Source organism: Indicator indicator, chromosome 2, assembly GCF_027791375.1.
Source record: "Indicator indicator isolate 239-I01 chromosome 2, UM_Iind_1.1, whole genome shotgun sequence".
Lineage (NCBI taxonomy): Eukaryota > Metazoa > Chordata > Aves > Piciformes > Indicatoridae > Indicator > Indicator indicator.
In genome coordinates this window covers 46,567,418-46,590,614 of record NC_072011.1, presented here as the reverse complement: position 1 = coordinate 46,590,614, position 23,197 = coordinate 46,567,418, and the positions used below count along the sequence as shown (strand labels likewise).

At 36.7% G+C, this 23,197-nt stretch overlaps 1 protein-coding gene across 1 annotated transcript in view; it reads right to left on the bottom strand.

Moving 5' to 3' along the window:
- SRBD1 (S1 RNA binding domain 1) overlaps positions 1-23,197 on the bottom strand; it is a 128,453-nt gene that overhangs the window by 38,226 nt on the left and 67,030 nt on the right. Inside the window, exon 15 of the mRNA XM_054397832.1 lies at positions 18,230-18,312. Within this exon, the coding sequence (XP_054253807.1) occupies positions 18,230-18,312 (83 nt within the window). The remainder of the gene's footprint in view (positions 1-18,229; positions 18,313-23,197) is intronic.

Here is a 23,197-nt window from a genome sequence, read left to right as displayed (position 1 = left end):
GCACTAAGATTTCCCCTTAGCCTCCTATTCTCCAGACAAAATAACCCCAGTTTGTTCAGCCGCCCCTCATACGACATGCCCTCCAAACTCCTCACCAGCCTTGTTGGTCTTCTTTTGACACACTCCAGGACCTCAATGTCTTTCTTTTACTATGTTGCCCAGAACTAAACACAGTCTTCAAGCTGTGGCCTCACCAGGGCTCAGTACAGGGGCATGATAACTTCCCTATGCCTGTTGGACACACTGTTTTTGATACAGGCCAGGATGCCATTGACCATCTGGGCCACCTGGGCACACTGCTGGTTCATGTTCAGCACCCCCAGTTCCTTTTCCACCGGGCTGCTTTCCAGCCACTCCACCCCACACCTGTAGTGCTGCATGGTCCTCTTGTGACTCAACTGCAGGACCCAGCACTTGGTCTTGTTAAACCTCGTCCCACTGATCTCAGTCCATCAAACCAGCCTGTTCAGAGCTTTGCAGTGCCTTCCTATCCTCACACAGATCATCACATAATGGAAATAACATTTCCTTAACGTCCCCTTTCAGTTCATTATCATCAGCCAAGTTAAAACAAAATGAAGGATGACTACACAGATGGATGAAAGGGTAGGGGGAAAAGCGATTCAAAACGAAGGGTTTTGGTACTTACAAAGCAAGTCTAGATTATAAATGCACCTACTTTGAGGTTTTGTGATGTTTAAATTTATCACAGATGCTAATTCTAAGGGAGCAAACAGGCGCAAAAATTTTGACTCATAGCAGCATTTTTATGGAAGTTGAGGAAGCCAAATTAAAAAAGAAAAAAACCCAACAACCAAAAAACCCAAACCAAAAGGACTCACAACAACCAAAAAAAAACCCCCAAACCACCCCCCCCCAAAAACCAACACCAAATCAAACAAAAAACTTCAAAGCCCCATAAAACAGAAGAAAGGTTAAAATAGGAAATTTGAAAGAATGTTGTAAGTAGGCTTAATTCTTTTGCCTAGATAAATGTGGCAGAATTCCAACTTACCAAAGAATTTTTATTTTGCTCTGGAATAATATATGGTGCTTACACCGCTGCAAGTAAGTACTATATTTACTCTTATAATACAAGAAAGATTGAAGACCCTAAATGTATGCTTACCTGGTTGACATATTATTTACCTTTCATGTTTTATTTTGCAATTCAAGTGTTTCAGCCATTAATTTATTGATAAAAATTCCGTTTAACAGATTCTTCTTTCAAAAACAGGGAGAATATATAGAAAGTATTTTTTTTAAAATTACCACAGAATTCAATAGAAGGAATACCAGAAAAAGTTACCACTACATATGTAAAAATAAATTATAGATTTTCAATTTTCCCTATTTCTGGGACAGCTGAAAGAAAAAAAATCCCATCTGTTTTACTCTGCATGGGAACAGTGTGAAGCAGCAGTACATTGACTAGTCTCTCTTACTCTCCTACCCATTTTTAAACAGAATATTGATTTGCAATCAATAACAGGTGACAATAATGTTTACCTATAGAAAATGACATGGAAGACCACATTTCAAAATGGTAACCACCTTCCACTGCATCCAGCAGGACAGCAGCCATTTATCTGCACCCCTTGTACTTCTAGTTCAAGGTACCTGTGCAGCCCTCCACATTTTGTGCAGTTTGGGTCAAACTTCACAACAGCTCAGCTTTACTTTGAAACACTGCCACATTTGGTCTGTTTAAGAATGAAATCTGCTTGCCCTTAGGGCCTGATAGTGTTAAGGGGCAAAATCTTGTCTCCATTTCAAGTCAGTGGGCAGTTTGCCATTTAATTCAATTGGTCTAGTATTTCACAATGACCTTAAGGGTTTACCAAAAAGCTTGTACCAATGTACCCTGCCTTTGCTTGGAGGAATAGCAGTGGCATGTATTAATCTTTAAAAGTAATATCTAGGTGGCAACTAGGATGCTTTTGCTTTTACTTTGAAAGTTCACATGAAGCTCAGAAGTATTCATTCAAAATTATGGGACAGAACTGTAAACATTTGTTCATCATCATAAAATTTATCTTCTAATTGGTACTCAAAGCAATTTAAAAATTTGGAAAATGGCAGAACGGGCATCTGAGAAAACATTCACTCCTTAGATAATTTTAAAGGTTTACTCCTCACACTCCAGTAGAACAATGGTAGATATCATCAATGATGAATATTGGGATGCTTGAATCTCTGCTTTTTTTGGATCCCTTATGTAAATAATTATCTGTTTCAAAGTTAAAAATGCTCCTCTTCCTTCTCAGATAATAAGTGGGTACTTTTATATCTTTATTTAGAAGGCTGTCTAGAAACAGGAAGGGCAATTGATTTTGCCTGATATGCCTCTTTCCTGCTCTGACATTTTGGCACAGTGTTAAAGACCAACTTAGTAAAGATGAGGGCAGAATTATTATGTTATGCACTGCTTTCTCTTATTTTTTTGCTAGAAATTAAATCAGTAGTTATGGCTCAGAAAATTTGTTAATATAATAAGCTTGCCCTCATGCACAAAACTTCAATAACAAATAGTAATAAAGACTGTGGACAGCCACTTAAGACAGACACTATAGTATTTGTACAGTAATTACCAAAAGTTTTCCACTCATTTTCATCCTATAAAATGAAAAAAATATTTCATTGCTCAGATTATGAAAGTGCATCTTAGCACAACCTGCCAGCCCAGGAGAGTCAGAAAGAAGGAGAATACCAATTAATCAAATTACTGACAGAGAAGATCTCAGGATGAGTACTTATCAGGTGAGGTTCAAAAACACATCAGAAGCACCAGCGTTAAAAAACAGAAAAGAAATAAAGAAAAAAAAAAGAAAAAGAAAAAAATTCATGCTCCCTGTGCTGAGTAGCACTATTAAATTCAGATGCAGGGTTGTGTTTAGGTTGGACAGGCCCCAACAGTAGAACAAAGTCAGTCTGTCTTAGTACCATAACCAAATTCTACAAGTTAACAGCTTTTCATGAAAAGCTGCCATTTCAAAATGTCAATCAAACCTGAATATAAGTGGGAACTCCTGCAGAAATAACCAGCTGCAGGTTTGAAAAACATTTTTTACTGAAAGTGGAAACACAAAAGATGTTTGAATGAGATCTCTTTTCATTCCTGTAACAGTAGACGGTCATTTTCACAACATCAAGGACAAAAACACAAGACAAAATTGCGAATAACATCTTGAAAGAACCATTTGCAGGGGTGATGAATGATTCAAGTTACAAATGACAGAATTATGGGCAAATGGAAATTCATTAATATGAAAAAGCTTCTCTTCTAAGATTGCAGTTTGTCTCCACTTCTTATTGCATCTGAATTATGATGTTGTACGTATTAATTTCAATTCATGTTTAATATTCATTTTCTCACCTTGAGGCAGCAGTTTGCACCAAGATCATCCAACTTGCAATAAATGTACTACGTCTATATAGGGGTTTAGGAGTTTATTAAATAAACAGTGGTAGCCAAAAGAAATGCAGATTCTAGCGGAACAAAGGTAAAATTTATAACCTGCCCACTGAGAGAACTCAAGTTTTCTAATTCAGTTCTGTACATCCATATGTAAATCATGTTTACTCAATAAACCAAGGGGAAAAAATACTATCTATACAAATGAGCATTATAATAGAAGTTTACCAATATCACTTTGGGTACATTTGCCTTTCTAAAGAATATAGCAGGTCATTTTCCTACTCTTTGAAAAATGCACTGTCTCTGTAAGTGAGTTTGTTGTCCAAATGCCAGCTTCATCCATTTCTTATTCAATAATACGACTGATGTAGCAGGGATTTATTTTACAAATCTCTGCATTCAATGCCACGAAATAAGTTTAGCCTATGTATGGTGGGGCTTACTGAACAGTTAATCAGTGTTGAAACGTACATAAAAGATTTTCCCTCGTGCCCCCACCCCCCAAAAGGTAGCACTTGCACTGTAGCATCAATGTTCATTAATTAGTTTGATTATTAAAAACAGTAATTAAAAAAGGAATAAGCTGTACAGTAGTTACACCTCAGCAAGCCTGTAAGTTTAGAGTATTGACACATACATGGTGCCTTACACATACTTACCTCCTTCCCAGCATGGCTATCACTGACTGATTGTCACATAAACAGGATATAATTATTCTGAGTGACATGACCTTTTTCTTAAGTTACACTTTTCACCAAAATGAAAACATATTTATGAGTTGTGTAAAATTCACAAATTAGAATGAGATGAAGCAGCACAGTTATATTAAATGTAATTTAACATATTTACAGATTAAAAGTCTAAACAGTTATCAAAATTGAAAAGAACAAGATTCTTCAGCAGTGTTCGCTGAAAACTAAGATGCTATGCACCACTTCATCACTACAGCCTCACTGTACTATCATTTACATCATCCAGTTTCATACTATAGCACTATTTTCTGTAGCAGATATTGATTTCTGATACGCAAAATCTCAGTCTTTATACCGTATCAGCTGCATTTTTACAGGGGCATGCTGCAGCACCCTGTCGAAGCCACTCAGGATTTTTTTTTCTTACTGTCAAACTTCACTGCATTAGAATGACAGCAGAAGTTTATCAATAATTCTCCCAAGAAGAAGACAAAAATACAGTGAGATTTTCCATCACTAGTTCTTAAATAAGCTGCAGTATATACAGTCTGCTCCAAGGTCTTGGGGATGAATAATCAGCTGTATGAAGAAATATGTGATATACGATTAACTCAATCATAAAATGTTGCAACCAAGCTATTTAAAAACTGAGACAGGAGGGTGGGGGGGAGGGGGAAGAAAAAAAAACAACACCAAAACAAAACAGGGAAAGGAGGAAAGAAACAAACTGTGCCTTAGCAAGCAGAGTGGGTTTTTGAACATTCTCAAAAGTATAAGGTTTCCTATTTACTTCACAAACAGCTTATAAGTCAAAACATGCTGGAGGTTTTGGTTGCCTTTTTTTTTTTTTTTTTTTTTTTTTTTTTTTCTGAGGGGGTTTGTTTTTCAGTTGGTTGGTTGATTCTCTTTGGGCTTGTTTTGTTGCTTTACTGGGGGCTTTTTGTGTTTGTTACTTTCCAAGCTGCCAGTTGTTAGTCAAGATTACTGTTCATTTTACAGGAGTGTTAAGAATGCAAATGGTTAACAGTAGTATAAACTATATACTTGGTTTAAGTTTGAATGTCTAAAACTATTACACACTGCATTCATCTGCATTCCCTGTTTATGGGAATGAAATATGTAGTCATTTGAAGTCCACAATATGTATACTGTGTTTGTAATAACTGCAGATTTTACAAGCACATTATTCTTTCCATTAGGATTAAAACCTCACCGAATAGCAATTTGTGAAAGAATTCTTGCAGAGCCCTGAGCCCAGAACTCTGACCTCTGATGAGATGCTTGGCAGCAACAAATTCTAGGCCTAAGCAAAACATCTGGTTTGAGTTAGACTTCCTGAAAAAATAGCCCCTGTACTGGGGTAGATGGTATTCACTCAGCTTTGTCTATCGACTTTGACTTCAGCACTGTTGTGGAGGGGAGGGGGTAGCTTTGCCAGAATGCATGTCAATCACTGTAGACTTCTTGGTGGCCTGCAAAAGCTAAGCACTTACGTTAGGAGACACTGTACACATTTGTTCATGCTTCTTGGGCTTTCTCCTATTGTACTTCATAGCTCAATGTTTTTTTTCAGACTTAGTGCCAACTTTGAATTATCCAATCCAAAACTACAGTCAAGCTCAAAATTTTGCTTCAAGAAATAGTTTCTGCACATTTTTTTAAAACAACAATTATTTTAACTTCATTTTTCTTGTGAATTTAGACAATCACTGTCATCATAAAATAAATGGGAATATTCCCAAACAAAACACAAACTCCAAATGCCAAGAAAGTTTTAAGAACAGCTTTTGGTTGGCTCACAGAATTTTCATACACAACATTTTTTACATACATTACATAGGTAACAGTACCACAGAAGGGTAACTGAAAGGAGAATACAGATACCCTGGGGCGGGGTGTCCTGAGCCTGCTGCTTGTATGCATGATCAGCACAAGCTCCTGCAAAAACAGTAAGAAAAGGATAGAGCTGATGCTTGTTTCTCATTTACCTGAGATGGAAGGTACATCATATCACAGAGTAGGTAAAAATGCAGAAAGGAACTTCTGCAGGCTCAGTTTAATGTGCTTTATTAAAGCTGATGGCCCTGGTAAGGAAGACATGAACAGCTGGGTGCAGTAGGTAGCATGCAGCTTCAATATTATATCGTGACTGCCAAGAAGTATGTGGACAAACTCAGTTCACCAGACTAATGATTTCTTTGCAGGAGATTTTGTGTTTTTAAATATCATAGTGAAGCCTTTTGAAAGTAATCAGCCATAATAATGAAACTAGCTAGCAATACCTACTGGGACCTGTTACATTAAAAGATACACACAGTGCCATTCATAGAAACACAAAATTCAAAATAATCGAATTTGAAAGTAACAGATACTGAATTTTATGGCAAAGCTGTTGCATATACAGGCATATATGTAAAAAGATTGCATAATAGATGTGCGATAATATTTATTTATGCATAATATTGCTATTTACAGATTAATTTACCTTTACTGTCATTATTAGTAGAATACTTTACTGTACACTCTCTATAAAAATGTGTTGTGGGGAAAAAAAAGCATCCACACAGTATTTTCTTCTATCCACTGCTCTATTTTAAGTAAGTCTGCTATATGACTGCATATTGTCAAAGGACTCAGTTTACTTTCTTACTGTGATTGCTAATGCAGTAATAATTTTATGCCTGATCTAGCAGTAACTTTATACTAGAATTAGATGTCAATTTCTACTTTCCACCTCCAAAAGTCTAAATTAAACACCACTCTTACCAACCCCCTGCGTTCAGGCAAAATGCAGCCACCAATGCACAAAGGGACATTTATGAAATAAGCCTTGCTTGTTTGAAGTAGAACACTGCATCACTGGAGTTTCAGTTGGGAGACTTAAATAAATAAAAATAAACCAAAGTAATAAACACCATGTTTTATGGAGCTGCAGAGAAAAAAAAAAAAAGAAAAAAGAAAAAAGAAAAAAAAAAGGGAAATAAAAAAGAAAGAAAAGAGGTCCTCCTGGTAAACTTGAAAGACTAGATTTAAAAGCTGCCTCTCTCATTCCGGAAGAGTTCTGGCCCACACTACTCAATGCCATCTCTGAAGGACAGTCAGTTGTGGGCAGCAAGAAGGCCACCCACACAGGTGTCTGTGTTGCCTTTCTCTACATGACAATATAAAAAACAAAATAATGTTTCACATTAAATCAGCTCTACAAATTTCTCAGTGCAACAGGAATCACCTTCTACTGTATCAGACAAAATAAGGCACATTGAAAGAAAATCAACTCCAGCCCAAATCTTTGTAATGTATAATTAGATTCTCTGAGGAGCTAAATTTTTCTACTACTTATGGCATTCCCGGGGCCATGTTATCCAAGTTTCTGATGTGAAACTCACATCTGTCCATAGACTTTACTGGAAGATTGAATATAATTTTAGAATCATCATCATCAGCTGGTTGACAGCAATAAAGACAACATTCACTTTAAATTACTTTGAATTATACACAGTTGAGTAAATTTGAATTTGTTTTGCTTTAAGGTCTTCCAAAGTTGAGGCCAATATGCCGAATAAAAATATTAAACTATCTATAACCCTGTGTCAACATATGATGCTACTGGGAATGGTAAGTGAATTAATTTTCCAAGGAAAATTAATTACTTATGACTTACAGTTGTAAAAGCAAACAACGTAACTCTGGATTAGGGCACATTTAATTTCTGTTTGGAGTAGCGATTAAATTAATTTCATATAATTCATGGTATGTAATGGAAAGCAGAACAAAGATGAAATCTTAGACAATGACTGACACAGAAGAAAGTGTATATTTACGTTCCTGATAGAAAACTAAAGGTTAGAGATATTAATCACTATCTAGCGAAACAGGATTTCAGTTTCTAGAATGATTTTTTTTTCAAAACTTGTTTGTTAGCAAAAGTGTTATTAGCAAGATAAAAATCTAGAAAGCAGCAAATTACAAAACATCAGAGAAATCTTGCATGTTATATTGCCTCTTAGTGAAAAGAGGCTACAATTTTCAGTGATATCTATTGAGTGACATAACTGTCACAGAATGATTATGAGGAACAGCAACACTAACTTAAATTCATCCTACTTTAAGGAAGAGAGGAAAAATTTGATCACATATTCAATATTTAAACAAACACGTACACTAAGACCACATCACTTACTTTTTATATGGAACAGGTACCAAGAAAAATAAATCCATAGCTCAAGTGAACCTGTGAAAGTTCTTGCAGCATTTGATAATTCGATAGTTGTTCAAATCAAGTAAGAACAATTATTTTATGTATTTCACTGCAAAATATATCAAGTTCTTATCTTACATAATATCTATCACTAGAACTATACAGATTAGCAAAGCATTTATGAATTTAAAATATCATGAGAATTTAATTGCCACTTATGGTCTCCTGCTGAGGGTGAACAGAAATCTATTGCTGTTTCCAGATTTTCAGATATTAGGTCAACAGCTGCTGTGCTATGAACTCACAAGGAATCACTCAAAAGTACCAAAGTATTAGTATGCTTCCCTATGAGTCAAATGAACATACTGTTAATTCATGAAACCAAAACAACAGATGCAACAGATGACCGCTGCACAGCAAGTGGTGACTACAGAACTCCACTAACAAATAATATTTACATTAATGATGTTTAAATTGACCCCCCCACACACATACAAAGCGAGTGATTCACATCTCCACTGCCAGTTTTACCTGGCTTTGTGGACACTGAAGACATGCTTTTACTATGGTCATAGTTTAATCAATTTTATCATTATAATATTTACTTTAAAATCTGACTAGAATGCACAACACAGAGTCTTAGAGATTAACTTACTTCATATGAAAGATAAATGTTTGAGCCTGAAACACAAGTTCTATGAACACAAATACCACATCATGGATATAGGTTATGCCAAGAGCAATCTGCAGCTCTCTGTCTGGCTTTTACTCTAGTATTGTAGTATTTTTAGGAATGTTTCAAAAATGTAAAGAACTTCACTTATGAAAATTTAGATAAAATCAAGATGAATGGAGTAGAATAATTTTTCAAGGCTAAAATTGGGTATTTTCACTTACAAACACTTGTAAATACACAAAAGCACCTCACACATTTCAGAAGCTATTCAATCAAATATCTTTTGAGTGATAGACTTCATTATCCTCTTTTCTGTTTCAGCTTTTAATCAAACAAGTGTTTCCAAACTGATGCAGAGAGAAGGCATATCAAGCCTATTGGCAGGATCCCAGCCTCACAAACTTCTATTTTACTGCTCTTGCCATTTGGCTCCCACGTCAGAACAGTCTCCCAAAAGAGTTTAAATCTGCCTGGCTCTCCCTGAGTACATTTATGGAAAGGGGGTGAGAAGAAAAAAAAAAGTCAAACTGTAATATTAAGCAGGCTTGCACAGAGGGTTCCCTATAACTGGGCAATTCTGCTCAGGAGTTCCTGGCTGCCGTTTCTGTGGTAGTCTGGAAATTAACAGCATTTACACCTATTTTTTGTGAACAGTAACATAATTTTAATCCAATTAGAGCACAAATCGCGTGAGTTTGCATCATCTGTTGTCATACGGTAAAACAAAACAAAACAAACAAAAAACCCCAAAAAACCCAAACTCCTAACAAACTTCTGCCAAGAGAGCTGGTAATTAAGCAATCAGAAGCAAACCGACAAGACAGGGCAAATCTGTTCAGCAGCTGTTTCCTGTCAACACCCTTAGATCATCCCACCTCAGTACATAACGCTTCTGAAGTTTCCCTACTTTTGCTAAAATGTCAGCAGCTCTATAAAGCCTCACATATTCAGATACAAACTCTTTAATAATAAATAGCAGCAATGAGAAGAGGGGGATTATTAACAGTAATGTCTAAAATTTACCTGCAAGTAAGGTTGCTTACAAAGGCGCATCTCTGACAAGTTTTCAAATGGTGTCTACAGCACATTTTTGGTGACAGCAGTGAAAAGAGATGCTGTCCATGGGTAGCTTCATGAGTGACATGTCCAGATGCAGTAATACCACTGTGCTCTTTCACTCTTTGTAAATATACATGCACTCATTTTGCTTCATTTCCTTAAAGGGGCAGCATCACACCTCAGCATGCTGGCACATCTTCTTGGAGATAATGAAATATACACAGTACACTAACTAAAATCATTAATAACACAATGGTTATCTTCTTTCTATATCCCTTTGTTTTAACTGGTCATAATAGACTAGCAAAAATTTACTGCTGACAGGACAGTTGATTTCTCTTTGCCAGTCAGAGAATAGGTAGACACAACCAAAGAGACCTCTGCCAAGCTACAGGATATAAACCACCCCCAGCAGCCAGTAAATCCTGCTGAACATTACATTACACAAAGTTGCCAGAGGTGTAACTTTTTTAGAAAGAAATCTTAAGTTTTGCACACCTACTTTACTGCGGTGGGAAAGCATCCAGAAAACATTATGGGGTGATTACCTCTTCCTGACAAAGCTGTCTGCAAAGATTTATGTTCCCATAGATGACAGACAGCTTTGCTCACCGAGTTTTACTTTTTTAAATGAAATGCACATCATTCACCCTAAAAATGGTGTAGGGCAAAACCACGTAGGATTTTTACTTTATCACACTACAATTAAGGATACCATAAGCTGGTGGTGGTAGAAATCTTGCAGTAAGCACAAACTTATTCACCAGCCTACAATATCCACTGTCTTTCTTTGAAATACCATTTCCCTTCTGACATGATCCTTTTTTGTGCCTGCTTTTACTATTCTATAGGTAAAACCATCACACTCCATCCCTCAAGAAGTTTTTGTACACCTTAAAGTTTTAAGTTATCCCCATTTCCCACAAATTTAAAGCAAGCAATTACCTGCAGGATGCTGCAAAAATAGTCAATAGACAATAGTCTACATATAAGGGACTATAGGTTCACAGAATAGGTGTAAGTTTCCTTTGTTGAGGAGTAGAGCAAATAGCACAGTGAAATACTATCACATGTATTCCTGTCTTTGAAGTCCCAGTGAGTTTGTTCAGAGATGAGGTGCAATGCAGAAGCAGCCTAGAATTTGGCCAGTTATTCTTTTTTTTATTTATTTATAGTAATGGCAATATATATGCTAGTTAGGAATTTCTTTAATATAAGAATAACCACTTACTCTCATGATACCTCAGAGTTTCAGCCAGACCCCAGTCCACCAGTCTATTTCATATTTTAAGTGTTTTCAACTCAAGGTACACTTGTAATTAAATAACCTGTTGCCATATACTGCTAAAAATGAGTGATATACACATTCATTAATAAGCAGTCTGATTACTGTGAGAAACACAGACATGAACACTGGTATCCTTTGACAGTATTTAAGCAAAGGTTCTCTTTATGCAACCATTTCAACTGAAGTACATAAAAACATAAGCAAGCTCATAAAAATGCAGTTCTACCATAGGAGACTCATTCCATACCTAACTGTATATACAACTTCATTGTAGTAACACAGAAGGAATGCTCAAGTGTTTTGCAGACAGGCTGTTCAACTGGGTGTTGAAACCTGCAATCTACAATTCTGACCAGCAAGTAACATTCCTGCTAAACTAAATTTCCACAGGAGATAATGTAAAACATGCAATGTAAAGCACTGCTTACCTAGCAAGACATAACACTGCCTTAATCAGAAAAATGTAAGTTGCAATCCCTCACAAATTTGTTAATGAGCTTAACAAAGCAAGCTCAAGTTTGAGGTTGTTTTGACAACAATACCTGAGAGATTTAAAAAACTCTTGCACATTCTATGTCATCTTATTCTGACATCATAAATGGGTGATTCTTCCATGCTATCCAAGTAACATGCCGGACTGATGTACTCTATGGGTAAACTAACCAATAAAAAAAGGCATGAAATAAAGTTCTAAAATAGTGAAAAATGAACATTTCTGACTGAAAAAAAAATACCTAGCTCTTGCACTTTGCTACACAAAGGACATATAACCAAGAGAAAGATACAATCTTGTATTTAACCTAAGGCAGGCTGCAAAGGAAGGCATACAGGCAGGTTTTGAAAGTTTCCAGAGAAGGAGACTCCACAACCTCTCTGGGCAGCCTGTTCCAATGCTCCATCACCCTCACCATAAAAGATTGTCATGCCCAATGTTCAGATTAGGACAACTCTTATTTGCAGTCACTTACTACTTCATAGCTTTCTTTGTGTTAGCAGGTTTCTATTTAAACACTGATTTTTAAGTTTCCACTATTAGAGAAACAATACAACATTTACCTTATCCAAACTAATTGTTTAGAAAGTAAAGAAATAGATCTAAAGATTCAGAATCACTTACCTTCAGAATTGCTTAGCAAATAAAGCCACCAAGTTATCTTTGCTAGGTTTTTGTAAGAACATGCTGACAAAACCCCTCACCTGTAGTACAGCCAGCTTTTCTTGCAGGAAAGACAACAAATAGAAATAGTGCACAGGCTTGTTCACCCCACAGTTGTATCAGGCTGTATCTGATCTTACTCTTGTACTTACACATACCCTTGAGGTCCCTTTGCTCCTTGTATTTCTAAAATGTTACTATAGTTCACCTCCAGGTTTAGTAACTATTAAGCATTAAATATAAAGTCAGTTTGCCTCAAGTAAAAATTCGCATTCAGAAGAGTAATAAAACTTTGAATGATACTACAGCCAAAATTGAGGTTAACCTTTATAATACCCATCCTGTCACACAGGCTCCTACTGGAGGTTTAGAAAGATTTGACTTCTTTCGAGGAAGAAGATTTAAAGAATGCAACAAACTAAAAGGGCTATGTGTAGTTTTATCCACACATAGGAGAGGCCAGTAACATCTTTCCATCACTGCCCACTAGTTTACCCTCACCAGCATAGTTTGGCACTGAGGCAGGGAAGGAAAGTCCATGCAGGGATGGCCTGTAACAGCAGAAAACATTCTACAAGGCCTTCTAGGAGAAACAAAAAACACATTCCTTTAAGCAGCAGATACAACTTCAGTGAAATCCTCACTAATAACTAGTTGGTTAACATTTTTAAGTGGTTTATATCTGCAATGCCATAATTAAGGCAGAACTGGTATAACTAGCAAGGAAGCATGTCTGATTTAAAGTGTTCCATGAAGTTACGTTGTAATTTAGTAAAACATATCCATATTTTTGGGGGGGGAGAGAGGGGAGGGACCAAGCATAAAAATACATATCAAATTGCAACTGTGAAAATAAAATGTCCTACAGGTAATAAACCAGTCCAAAACTGATACACTTCAATAATGAGAAGAACATAGGGAGGAGGAAGGACGAGAGGGACAGAAAAGGCATTCTCAAATGTATGAAACTCTCTTTTGACCAGGATCTTTCAGCAATATATCTAAAATAAACCAAGAATTTGCTTACCCATATTTTCCCCTGGAGTTGCTACTTAAGAGTAGTGTTTACAAATTTTATTTATTTGACACAAAACGTTCCAGCTATGTCTGGAATCAAGTATTCTCCCACTTCAGATTTTAGAAAACTACATATGTCATCTCTTGCATCCTTTTGGGATATTAATTTTCCAAATACATCAAACGATGAAGATATATAGAAATATATCACAAAAAGATTTTTTTCCCCTCAAAATTTATAAAGACCAAATAGGATGTTGCTTTCTCAAGATCAGACATGATGCACAGGCGAGTTTGAGATCCACCTAACTCTTTTTCTAGGGGTTACTAGTTTTTTAGCATCCAGGAATTTTGCACATTAAATAAACAGCAAAAGACCAATCAAATTTAACACAATCCCTTAGCATTATTTCTCTGTCTTACAATATATATTCAGATTATGACTTTTTATAAGTTTATTAATTTAATTCCCCCTTAAGGCTATTTGATAAGGACTGGTGCACCAAATATCTATGCTAGTGCTGTTTCGTTCTCATATGAAAAGTTTGGTTTCTATTTCAGAGGAAGGAATTTTTTTTCTTGTACTTTAGGCATATTTTTAAGCTTTTAATTTGTTTCCTTTGCTCTGGAACTCAATTATTTAACCACAATCTTTGTGAAGGAGCTTTGTTCTCAGCTCTTATCTACAACTTCCAAGAACATTACAACAGTAGTGGTAATTCATCAGCCAAAATTCAGTTTACAGCATGCAAAACTCTAGTACTAACTGCTTCTTCCCTGATAGGAATTTAGCTTTGAACTGGCATGGGGAGGTGGCAAGGCAAATATATTCTGTATCAGGTAGAATCTGGGCATCATCTTCAGAAGAAATCATTGTAATATGGTTTGAATGTGATAAATTAATTTTGGCTAAGTTCCTGTCTGGGAGGAATGAACAATTTTCCTAATGAGATAAAGATGAAGGAAGACAAGGACCTTTAGGCAACTGGAATTTAATTTGAGAGATGCCCTAATAAATCAGGTTGTGCTTCTCTTTGTTTAAGGAAATACCTGTTAGGAGATCTGGAGCCTGTTTATTTTTCACTAACAGACCTGATTTTCTTAACAGTGCACTAACTTGGAGTCATAACGTAAAAAGAAAATAAAAGCAGGTAGTCAAGTACAAGTTTCGATCTCTTTCGTCACCAGAAACAAGTAAACACAAATCCCAACTGACAAGATTAAGTTTACAGAGATGTTTTGCTACCTGGAAACTTGTATTTTCATATCCAAAGTATGAACAGATTTTCTTGGAAAACATGCGGCAAAAAAACGTAGAAAATACCAATATTCTCAAAAACATGAATATGAAGCACCAAGAAGGCCAAGTGGGAGGGATCCAAAATCCCATAGAAACAGTGACTACAAAAGATGCATTCCCTTCATGTTGTACTGTTGGGAGGAAGTGAGGACACACTCCACAGACTTTCACAGAATCACAGAATTATTGAAGCTGGAATAGTCCTCTGAGATTATCAAGTCTAGCCTGTGACCTATGAGCATTAAGAAAGCTCATATTGTGAGCAGCAGATTTAATACTTGACCACTCCACCTCCCTGCTCTACTGTCATTGCTGATAGCACAGCAGCAGCTCCTGCCCAGCAGGGTCACTCAGATGAACGTAAAACATTTCTGTGCTGTAGTTCAATTACAAAAGCCACAGGCTTGCTCAAGCAGGTTCTGCCACACCAGAATCTCACTTCAACCTCTGAGAAAAGAAAATCCCAGATCCCAGAAAAGACATCAGAAATTAACGTGTCTGCCATTGCCTTTCAATTAGAGTAGTTTGGGACCTCTGGCTATTTTAAACTGATAGAGAGGCCATGTCTCAAGTCAATCAAAACTTAGGCTGCTGCAAAAGCAGTAGCCCCAGCTCTGCTCCTCCCACAGGCTATGTGCTGCTGCTCCCTTCCCCCACCGCCTCTCCCCGCCCCCCATTTGCCAACCCAGGACATCTCATTGCCATTATCAACACCAGGAAAGGACTGGGGCACTTGGGCAGAAGTAGCAGAAGAGGCAGGACCACCCCTTCGGGGAGCTTACATTTTGATCAACACACAGTAGTGTGTGCAAACATCCCTCAAGAAACCACTATCCTGCTTGTGCTTCCACAGGCACTGCCAGCAGTGCACAGTGTCAGACTGCCTCTGTCTAATTGCAGGACTAATTGCTGTCTGTCCTTTAGGACAAGAATGCCAAAACCTGGACTTGTCAGATTCTTAAATATCAATTTCAGGGTGTTTACTAAAGGAAAGGCCATATTTAAATGCTAGATTATAGTTATAGTGGGTTAAGAAAGTAATTGCCTCTGCAAAAAGCCTGTTACATTTTTGACTCAGCCTGTACATTGCATATTTGATTCCCAAAATTAATTTTTTAAAATATCCACTTATTAATCAAAACACAATAAAATCTTTCAAATTGCTTTGGATAATGATATAAAAATTCAGTACCTGATACGTTCTTTATCTGAGGGATTATATCATCTGTTACTCTGGAACTCCCTGTACAACATAACAGCTTTTTCCATGCCTGCCTCTTGACATGCCAGCAAGTGGCTGCTCTCTCTGACAGATGACCAGTTGAAACAGGTTAGTTCCTCTTCTCCTTTCTTCCCCTCCACTACCACGAGAGAGCTCACACACACAAAGGGCAGCAGAGTTTCTGACTTTTCTTTCAAATTTGCTTTCATTAGTGTCACATAAAGCTCTAGTACCTCAGAAATTTTGATGTTTTTGAACAAGCATCTTACAGCTTCTCCTGCAATATTTAAGAATTCCAACAGAAGGTGCTCCTTTTTAAGACGATTCATTCAAACCACAATGAGATGCAAAGTATAGACAAGCTGGAAATGCACAATTTTTGATGTTTAACTTTACTAGGCTTTTAGGAATTATTTCTTTGAAACTTTTCATGTAACCAGTTTGGGCATGAACAAATAACACAGTTGGACATTTACTTGCAAAACACCTGTAGTGGACCACAAAGTTTCTCTGAATGGGCCTAGAACATGGTAGTTACCCCCAGTTCTATTTCACTGCAAAGTAAATGACACCAGCTTCAGTCACTGAGGCAGTACATTCATTGCAACGTTCATCTCACATCATGCTCCCAAAATCAGACAACCACCACCAACACCGTGCCTTTTTGCTTTAGATGTGTGCTGGTACAATGTGCATGCAGATCATAAGCAGATAGTGAGAATCTGAATCAGTAACTTCTAGCCACAGAGATGTGAGTTCTTAATTCTTAAAAATTTACAGAATACTTCAAATAGTAAAATGCTCCAGTTTAGAATTAAAAAAAAAAAACAACAACAACAACTTTTCAGTGTTGAAATAGCATTTCAAAGTTGCCCTTTTTTTTTTTTTTTTTGCTAAATACTTTATTTCCTTGAAGTAAGGACCAACAAAAATCTGCATCACTTTCATTTTGGTGATAAAAGCAATGGCTCTCCACAAGTTAGGAAACCAACTATGCTTCAGATTGAAGTTCCTGCTTTTGCCAGATGACCACCCCCTGATTTATTAGCTGTCATCACTGCAGCACATTTTTATTGAAATCTGGATACACATGTTATGAAATCTACAGTATTTCAGCCCTGCAATCTAATTTTCCTCAAAAACTATGGTATAGATCATACTGAAAGAATAATTGTATGTTACTTACACCACTAAGTTTTGCAGTTAGCAACCAACACAAGTATGTTTGACAGCCTGTGGCAAAACATGCAGGGCTTGCAAAAGCCATGCTAAGCAATACTTTAACCAAAGAATATGTTGAGCACAGTTCTTCAAAAACAAAACAAGCGCTTCTCTGACAATTTTCATAGCACCTTTCTTTGTAACATCATCTTTACCAGTGGTAGTAAAGGATTCTGGGCTGCTAATTGCATTCTATCCCATTAACTCTCACACGCTAACCTGAAAGAACAGATCCAGACAGCTCTGTGTTTTCAGTTCTGATTTCTGTTTTTTAGCTTTTCAAATTTACTCACATTCTACAGTTTCAAAAATACAGAGAAAAAGCACATGATGAATTTTCTTTTCTTTTTAACTCTCTATTTGGTGAGACTTAAGCACATCAATAACTATGTTCCTGAATGGATGTCAATACACTATAAAATGACAGTTACTTACACACCACTTATCAATACCATTCACTTTGTAAAAACACTTTGAAGGTAAATACTAGCTCTCAGAAATAACCTACAAAAATGTAAAAAAAAATAAGAGTTGTCAAACATTTTCCAAATCAGCTTTAGTAAATGCAAACCTTCAAAACAAATGTTTTTATTACAAGCTCCTAAGAAGGAATACACCTAACAGTACAAATTAATGGCTTCTAAATGGATGATCAATATCTCATTGTACTTTACACAAAAAGCGAACCCCCACTGCAGTAACAATACAAAAAAGGAGAAAGCTTTACAGATCAGGTTACCTGTCTGATCTGATGTTTTTAATAGACCATACATCTGGCTACAGCCATTTTAGTCTCAATTGCGATCATTAAAAGTGGTGATTAAAAAAAAGAGGTAGTTTATGACTTCTAGGTATTTACTACCATTGTATCAACTCTACAAACGTCTTTTAAAGGAGACATAACCACTTGGCAATTACAAAGCAGCATTTTGGTGTTGCTCTATAGCATGACAGGTTACGTAAATGAGACATATTATCTTACCTGATACATGCCAACTCCTATGTGTTTGGGCTCGATTTTCACTAACTCAGCTAATGGGTCCTGGACACGTCTAGCTATGGAAACTGAAAAACAGAATTAGAAAACAGCTGTGGGTTTTACCTGAAAAATAAGAATAATATAATTACTTTTGCTGATTTTTTTTTATAATTCTTCTACATAATTAATCTCTTTTTTTTTAACCTGGAAATAGCCAATAATACATCAGAATTCTTTTTCACTGTTAGACATGGGACATGAAATATACATTAAACAAAGTTTTTAATTGAATAATTCAAGCCAGACCTAAGATTTGAAATTGTAATAACAATATTAAAAAAAATATTCAGGCCACAAAGGTAATAAATAGACCTGAATGCACTCAATTTTCCCCTTGTATCCATCCTAAATGGACTACATTTAAAATTAAACTCTGACATATCATTTAACATTAACTCATGGACATGTAGAAACAAACATTTTAAAAAGAATGGAGTAACTGTTCACAGACTTATTTAATGCTGTTGTTCCTAAGGTAGATATTCCATACTTACATAATTCATACATAAAATTAATTGTTCACTTTGAAAATGGGTCTTGGACTTCACTAATCTAAACTGCATACCCAAACATATCATTTTGCAATCTGTCACTGTTATAACCACATTTAGGGGCAAAAAGGAAAAACAAAAAATGGGGGGGGAAGTTATTTCCAACACTTCTGGTGCCATTAAGAGTACATGGGAAGAATTTTTGGTCTTCCAAATCCAAATATTGAATCAAGACTCTATTCAGTATTTGTAACTCTTCTCTCTCCCACATGGTCATTTACTATAGACAGGTGTTTCTTTGAGAAGAAATAAAAGTCAAAGTCAAGAAAATCCTCAGCTCTTGAGGAATGAAGGCTTTTGTTGATTAAAAAAAATAGCTAGCTTTGAAGTATTTCTAACTTGCCTCAGCCTTTGAGTGTAGATCATCACACTCTATGTGATTTTAATAACTGACATCTATGATAGGCAAGCTCAGGATGTCTGGGTTAGAAGAATGAGCAGTGAGATGGATCATGAACTGGCTGAGCAACAGAACTCAGAGGGTTGTGATCAACAGGGCAAAGTTCAGTTGAAGACCTGTAACGAGTGGTGTCTTCCAGGGGTCAGTACTGAGTCCACCGAGTCTTATTCAACATCTGCATCAACGACTCAGATGAGGGGATAGAGTGTATCCTCAGTAAGTTTGCTGATGATACCAAACTGGGAGGATTGGCTAATACACCAGAAGGCTGTGCAGGCATTCAGGAAGACCTGGATAGACCAGACGGCTTGGCAAAGGGAACTTAATGATGTTTAACAAGCAAAAGTCTAGAGTCCTGCACCTGAGGAGGAGTAATCCCATGCACCAGTATAGATTAGAGGCTGACCTGCTGGAAAATAGCTCCATGGAGAAGGGCCTGGGATAGACAGTAAGTTATCCCTGGGACAGCAGTGTGCCCTTGTATCCAAGAAGGAAAATGGTATACAGGGGTGCATTAAGAGTACGGCTAGCAGGTTCTCTTCCTCCTCTACTCTGCCACGGTGAGACCATATCAGGAGTATTGTGTTGAGTTCTGGGCTCCTCAGTTGAAGAGGGTAAAGGATATACAAGAGTGTCCAAAAGAGGGCTATGAGGATGATTAAGGTACTAGAACATATGCCTTATAAGGATGAGGCTGAAAGACCTGAGGATATTTAGTCTGGAAAAAATTAGAACTGTCAGGGGATCGTGTTAATGTTTACAAATATCTGCAGAGTGGGTGTCAAGAAGGTGCTAGTCTCTTTTCAATGGTGTCCTATAACAGGACAAGATGCAATAGATACAACTGGAACACATAAGATCTCACTGAGTCTCCGCTTTTCCAGGCTGAACACTCCTAGTTCTCTTGGTTTCTCCTTCTATGAAAGGCACTCCAGTCCTTTAATCATCTTTGTAGCCCTAATTTAAATAGCAGCTCCCACTAATGCAGGGTGTTAGACTTCACAGCCATTTCAGAAGACGACTTTACTAAATATTGATACTTTTGGCCAGAACAGTGGACATAATATTAATTTGCTACACAGTTTCCTCAAATTTGGCACAACTGCAAAGTTTATTAAATGCAGGATTAGAGACTTCACTTTTAAAGATTTGCACTGCTAAACACAGAGTTAACATGAAGTTCACCACACAGTCATGCAAGTCTTCTCATATCCTTTGTTATCCATTTTAAACATATGCTGACAATGGCAGCTTGCTAGCTAGGCTCGGAAAGCACTGTGCTGGTGACATCTGATATGCCTGTTTTCTCTGATAGGTAAGTTCTGAATTCAAAGGCAATCAATATACCTTCCTGTCAAAAAGAATCTCCAACGGTTAACCAGTCTGAGTACAGCAGTTATCACTTACACAAGTATAGTTTACTGTAGAATGGGTTTTCTATATAATAATTCATATTAATTACTTGGAAATAACATGTGATATCTGTTGTCCATTAGCCAACAAACAAAGGTGGAACAAAATGTCAATGAAAGTAATATTGATCCAAACCAGGAAACACTTGCAACTATATATTTTTTCTGAACACACTTACGTCTGTGTGTTGCTACTCTGCTTTCTAAAACGCAACTTGCTTAAAAGCTACAAAATGCTTTAGAGATTTTTCTTTTTGTTCCATCTAAGGGCAAAACACATTTCAACAGCTACATTTTAGCTAATCTCTCTCACTCTACTTCCATTACTTCTTTTAGAAATAGACAACTATATAGATAGGTTGATATGGAAATTTTCCAAGAATAATGTTCTCTTGGGAACCCTCAATTAAAAGTTAGACTTCTTTTGTCAGAATAACTAGGCTGACAACACCGTCATATCCCTAGGAGGCTTCCAGCAGAGGTGTAGGACCTGATCCAGCAAGGCACTTCAGCACAGATGCACGTCAATAGTCCCACCAGAACCAGCTGAACTATTCGTATGCATAGTTACATGGACATTTAAGTGCTTCGCTGGATCAGGCCTAACAGTTACAATAACAAAGCACAAAGATCAGCTAGCAGTCAGCTATACAGTTTAAGGGACACTGCTCCTACAGTAAATACCAGTAGGGATAGCTGACTTGTAGAATTCCCACTAAAGTCATAAGTGTAGTCTAGAACTATTCAAATTCAAAAAAAGCACAATAGGGAAAGGTAAGAATTGTCCACATTCTCTCCAGGCACAAATTGAGTCAAGATTAGAATCTACTATCTCTTGTACAGGAAAACCCACTTTTCCTTTACTGCAGTACTGGCATAAGGCAATAGACAGATCTTTGCAGAGGGCAGTGAGACTCCACTCTGGAAATTTGATCCATGTGGCTGAACTCTTACAATACAAGGGGAGCCTCACTGAAATCATGAGGGCTCTGCAGAAGTGAAATGTCTGCCACTGTGGACCAGGCAGAGTAAAACATGATAGTCTTAGCATTCTCCCTTTAAAAATTAAATCAAGGCATTTCAAAAGTTGGTTGTTCCCCTCTCCCCTTTCTAAAAATATATATTAACCAATTCTACCCTATTACAAGTATTGCATACACCTACTTGGTTATATGTTTAAAATAATTTCTGGAATGGCTAAAAAACATGCCTTTTTAGATGAGTGACAGTGAAACAACTAAAGCATTCTCACTTTTACAGTTGAGATACGCTTCACTTTTGCTTAAGCAAATACAAAACAAATTATATGATGGCATGCAGGGCAAAACCACAAAATCAGATTTCTTAAAAATAATCAGCAGAGCCAAACACGAAATGTTTGAGATGCCATTCTATAACACACTAGTCAAAGCAAAATGCGAAAAGCCCTATTAAATATTTCTGTTAGAAAAATCAGCACAAGAATTGCACACCAAATAGATGCAAAGCTCCGAACTATCAATTAAAAAGAAAACATTATTGCAATACTTGGAATTACAGTAACATATTGTGCTGCCACGCAGTAATTCCATGTGTAACTGTAAAGCCTGCAGGGACAGAACTGCCTATATATTGTCCTCTGACTTAAATGTAGATCAACTTCCCCTTCAAATGCAGGAGAAATAAAGGAGGTTACAGAAAGCATATCTACTGAAATACTGTCTTTTCAGTAGGCCATTTTCTGCCACTTTGTAAGAAAGGCAATTTAACTATTTAGCAGTCTTAATTCACTCCATATTTTGCCTATTTGACAAGACAAACCTGCCAAATAGTTAAGTATTTTTGCCTGTCAGCGATAAAGTGCAATGACAGTGTAGTGGGCAAAAAGCCTCCATAAGCTTGCAGAATTTATGAGAGTCTCAGTGTTTGATCTTCATAGAAAATAAGGAATTATATTAATAATGTTTTATTTCCTAATGAGTAATGAACAAATGTGCTCTTGTGAAATTGCAAACATTTTTAATTACCTGACTACTTCAGTCTTAAAAAGATCAAATCTCTCTTAATTCCAAACTGACAAATTTAAAATTAAAGACTATTTTTCTTAAACATAGATACCACATTACTTTGTTTCTACTAACACTTTCTACAGTATGCAATACCATCTTTCGCAGGGATTAAAAAGAGAGAGTTTCCAGTCTGGAATACTGGTAATAGTTTTCAAGCTAAATCTTTTCAGAGTAATGATGGAAAGAAGTACCCACTCTGAACAGTGAGGGGTAAAACCAACATAGCAGCCTTCCAACTACTTCCATAGATGGTATCTATACAACAGCCACGTCATCTGCCAGCACTAAAAAAAAAAAAAAAAAAAAAAAAAAAAAGGCAACAGAATTAGTGCTAATTACCTGGGTTACACGCCTCCCTTCAGCAATGGAATAGGTCTAAAGCAATCATTCCAGCCCATATCAGATGTGCACACTATTTGAGGTGTAAAAGCAGCTAGAAATCATGTCAGCTACATAAGAAAATTTATCATAAATCATTTCAAGTATTGTGCCTGTTGCGG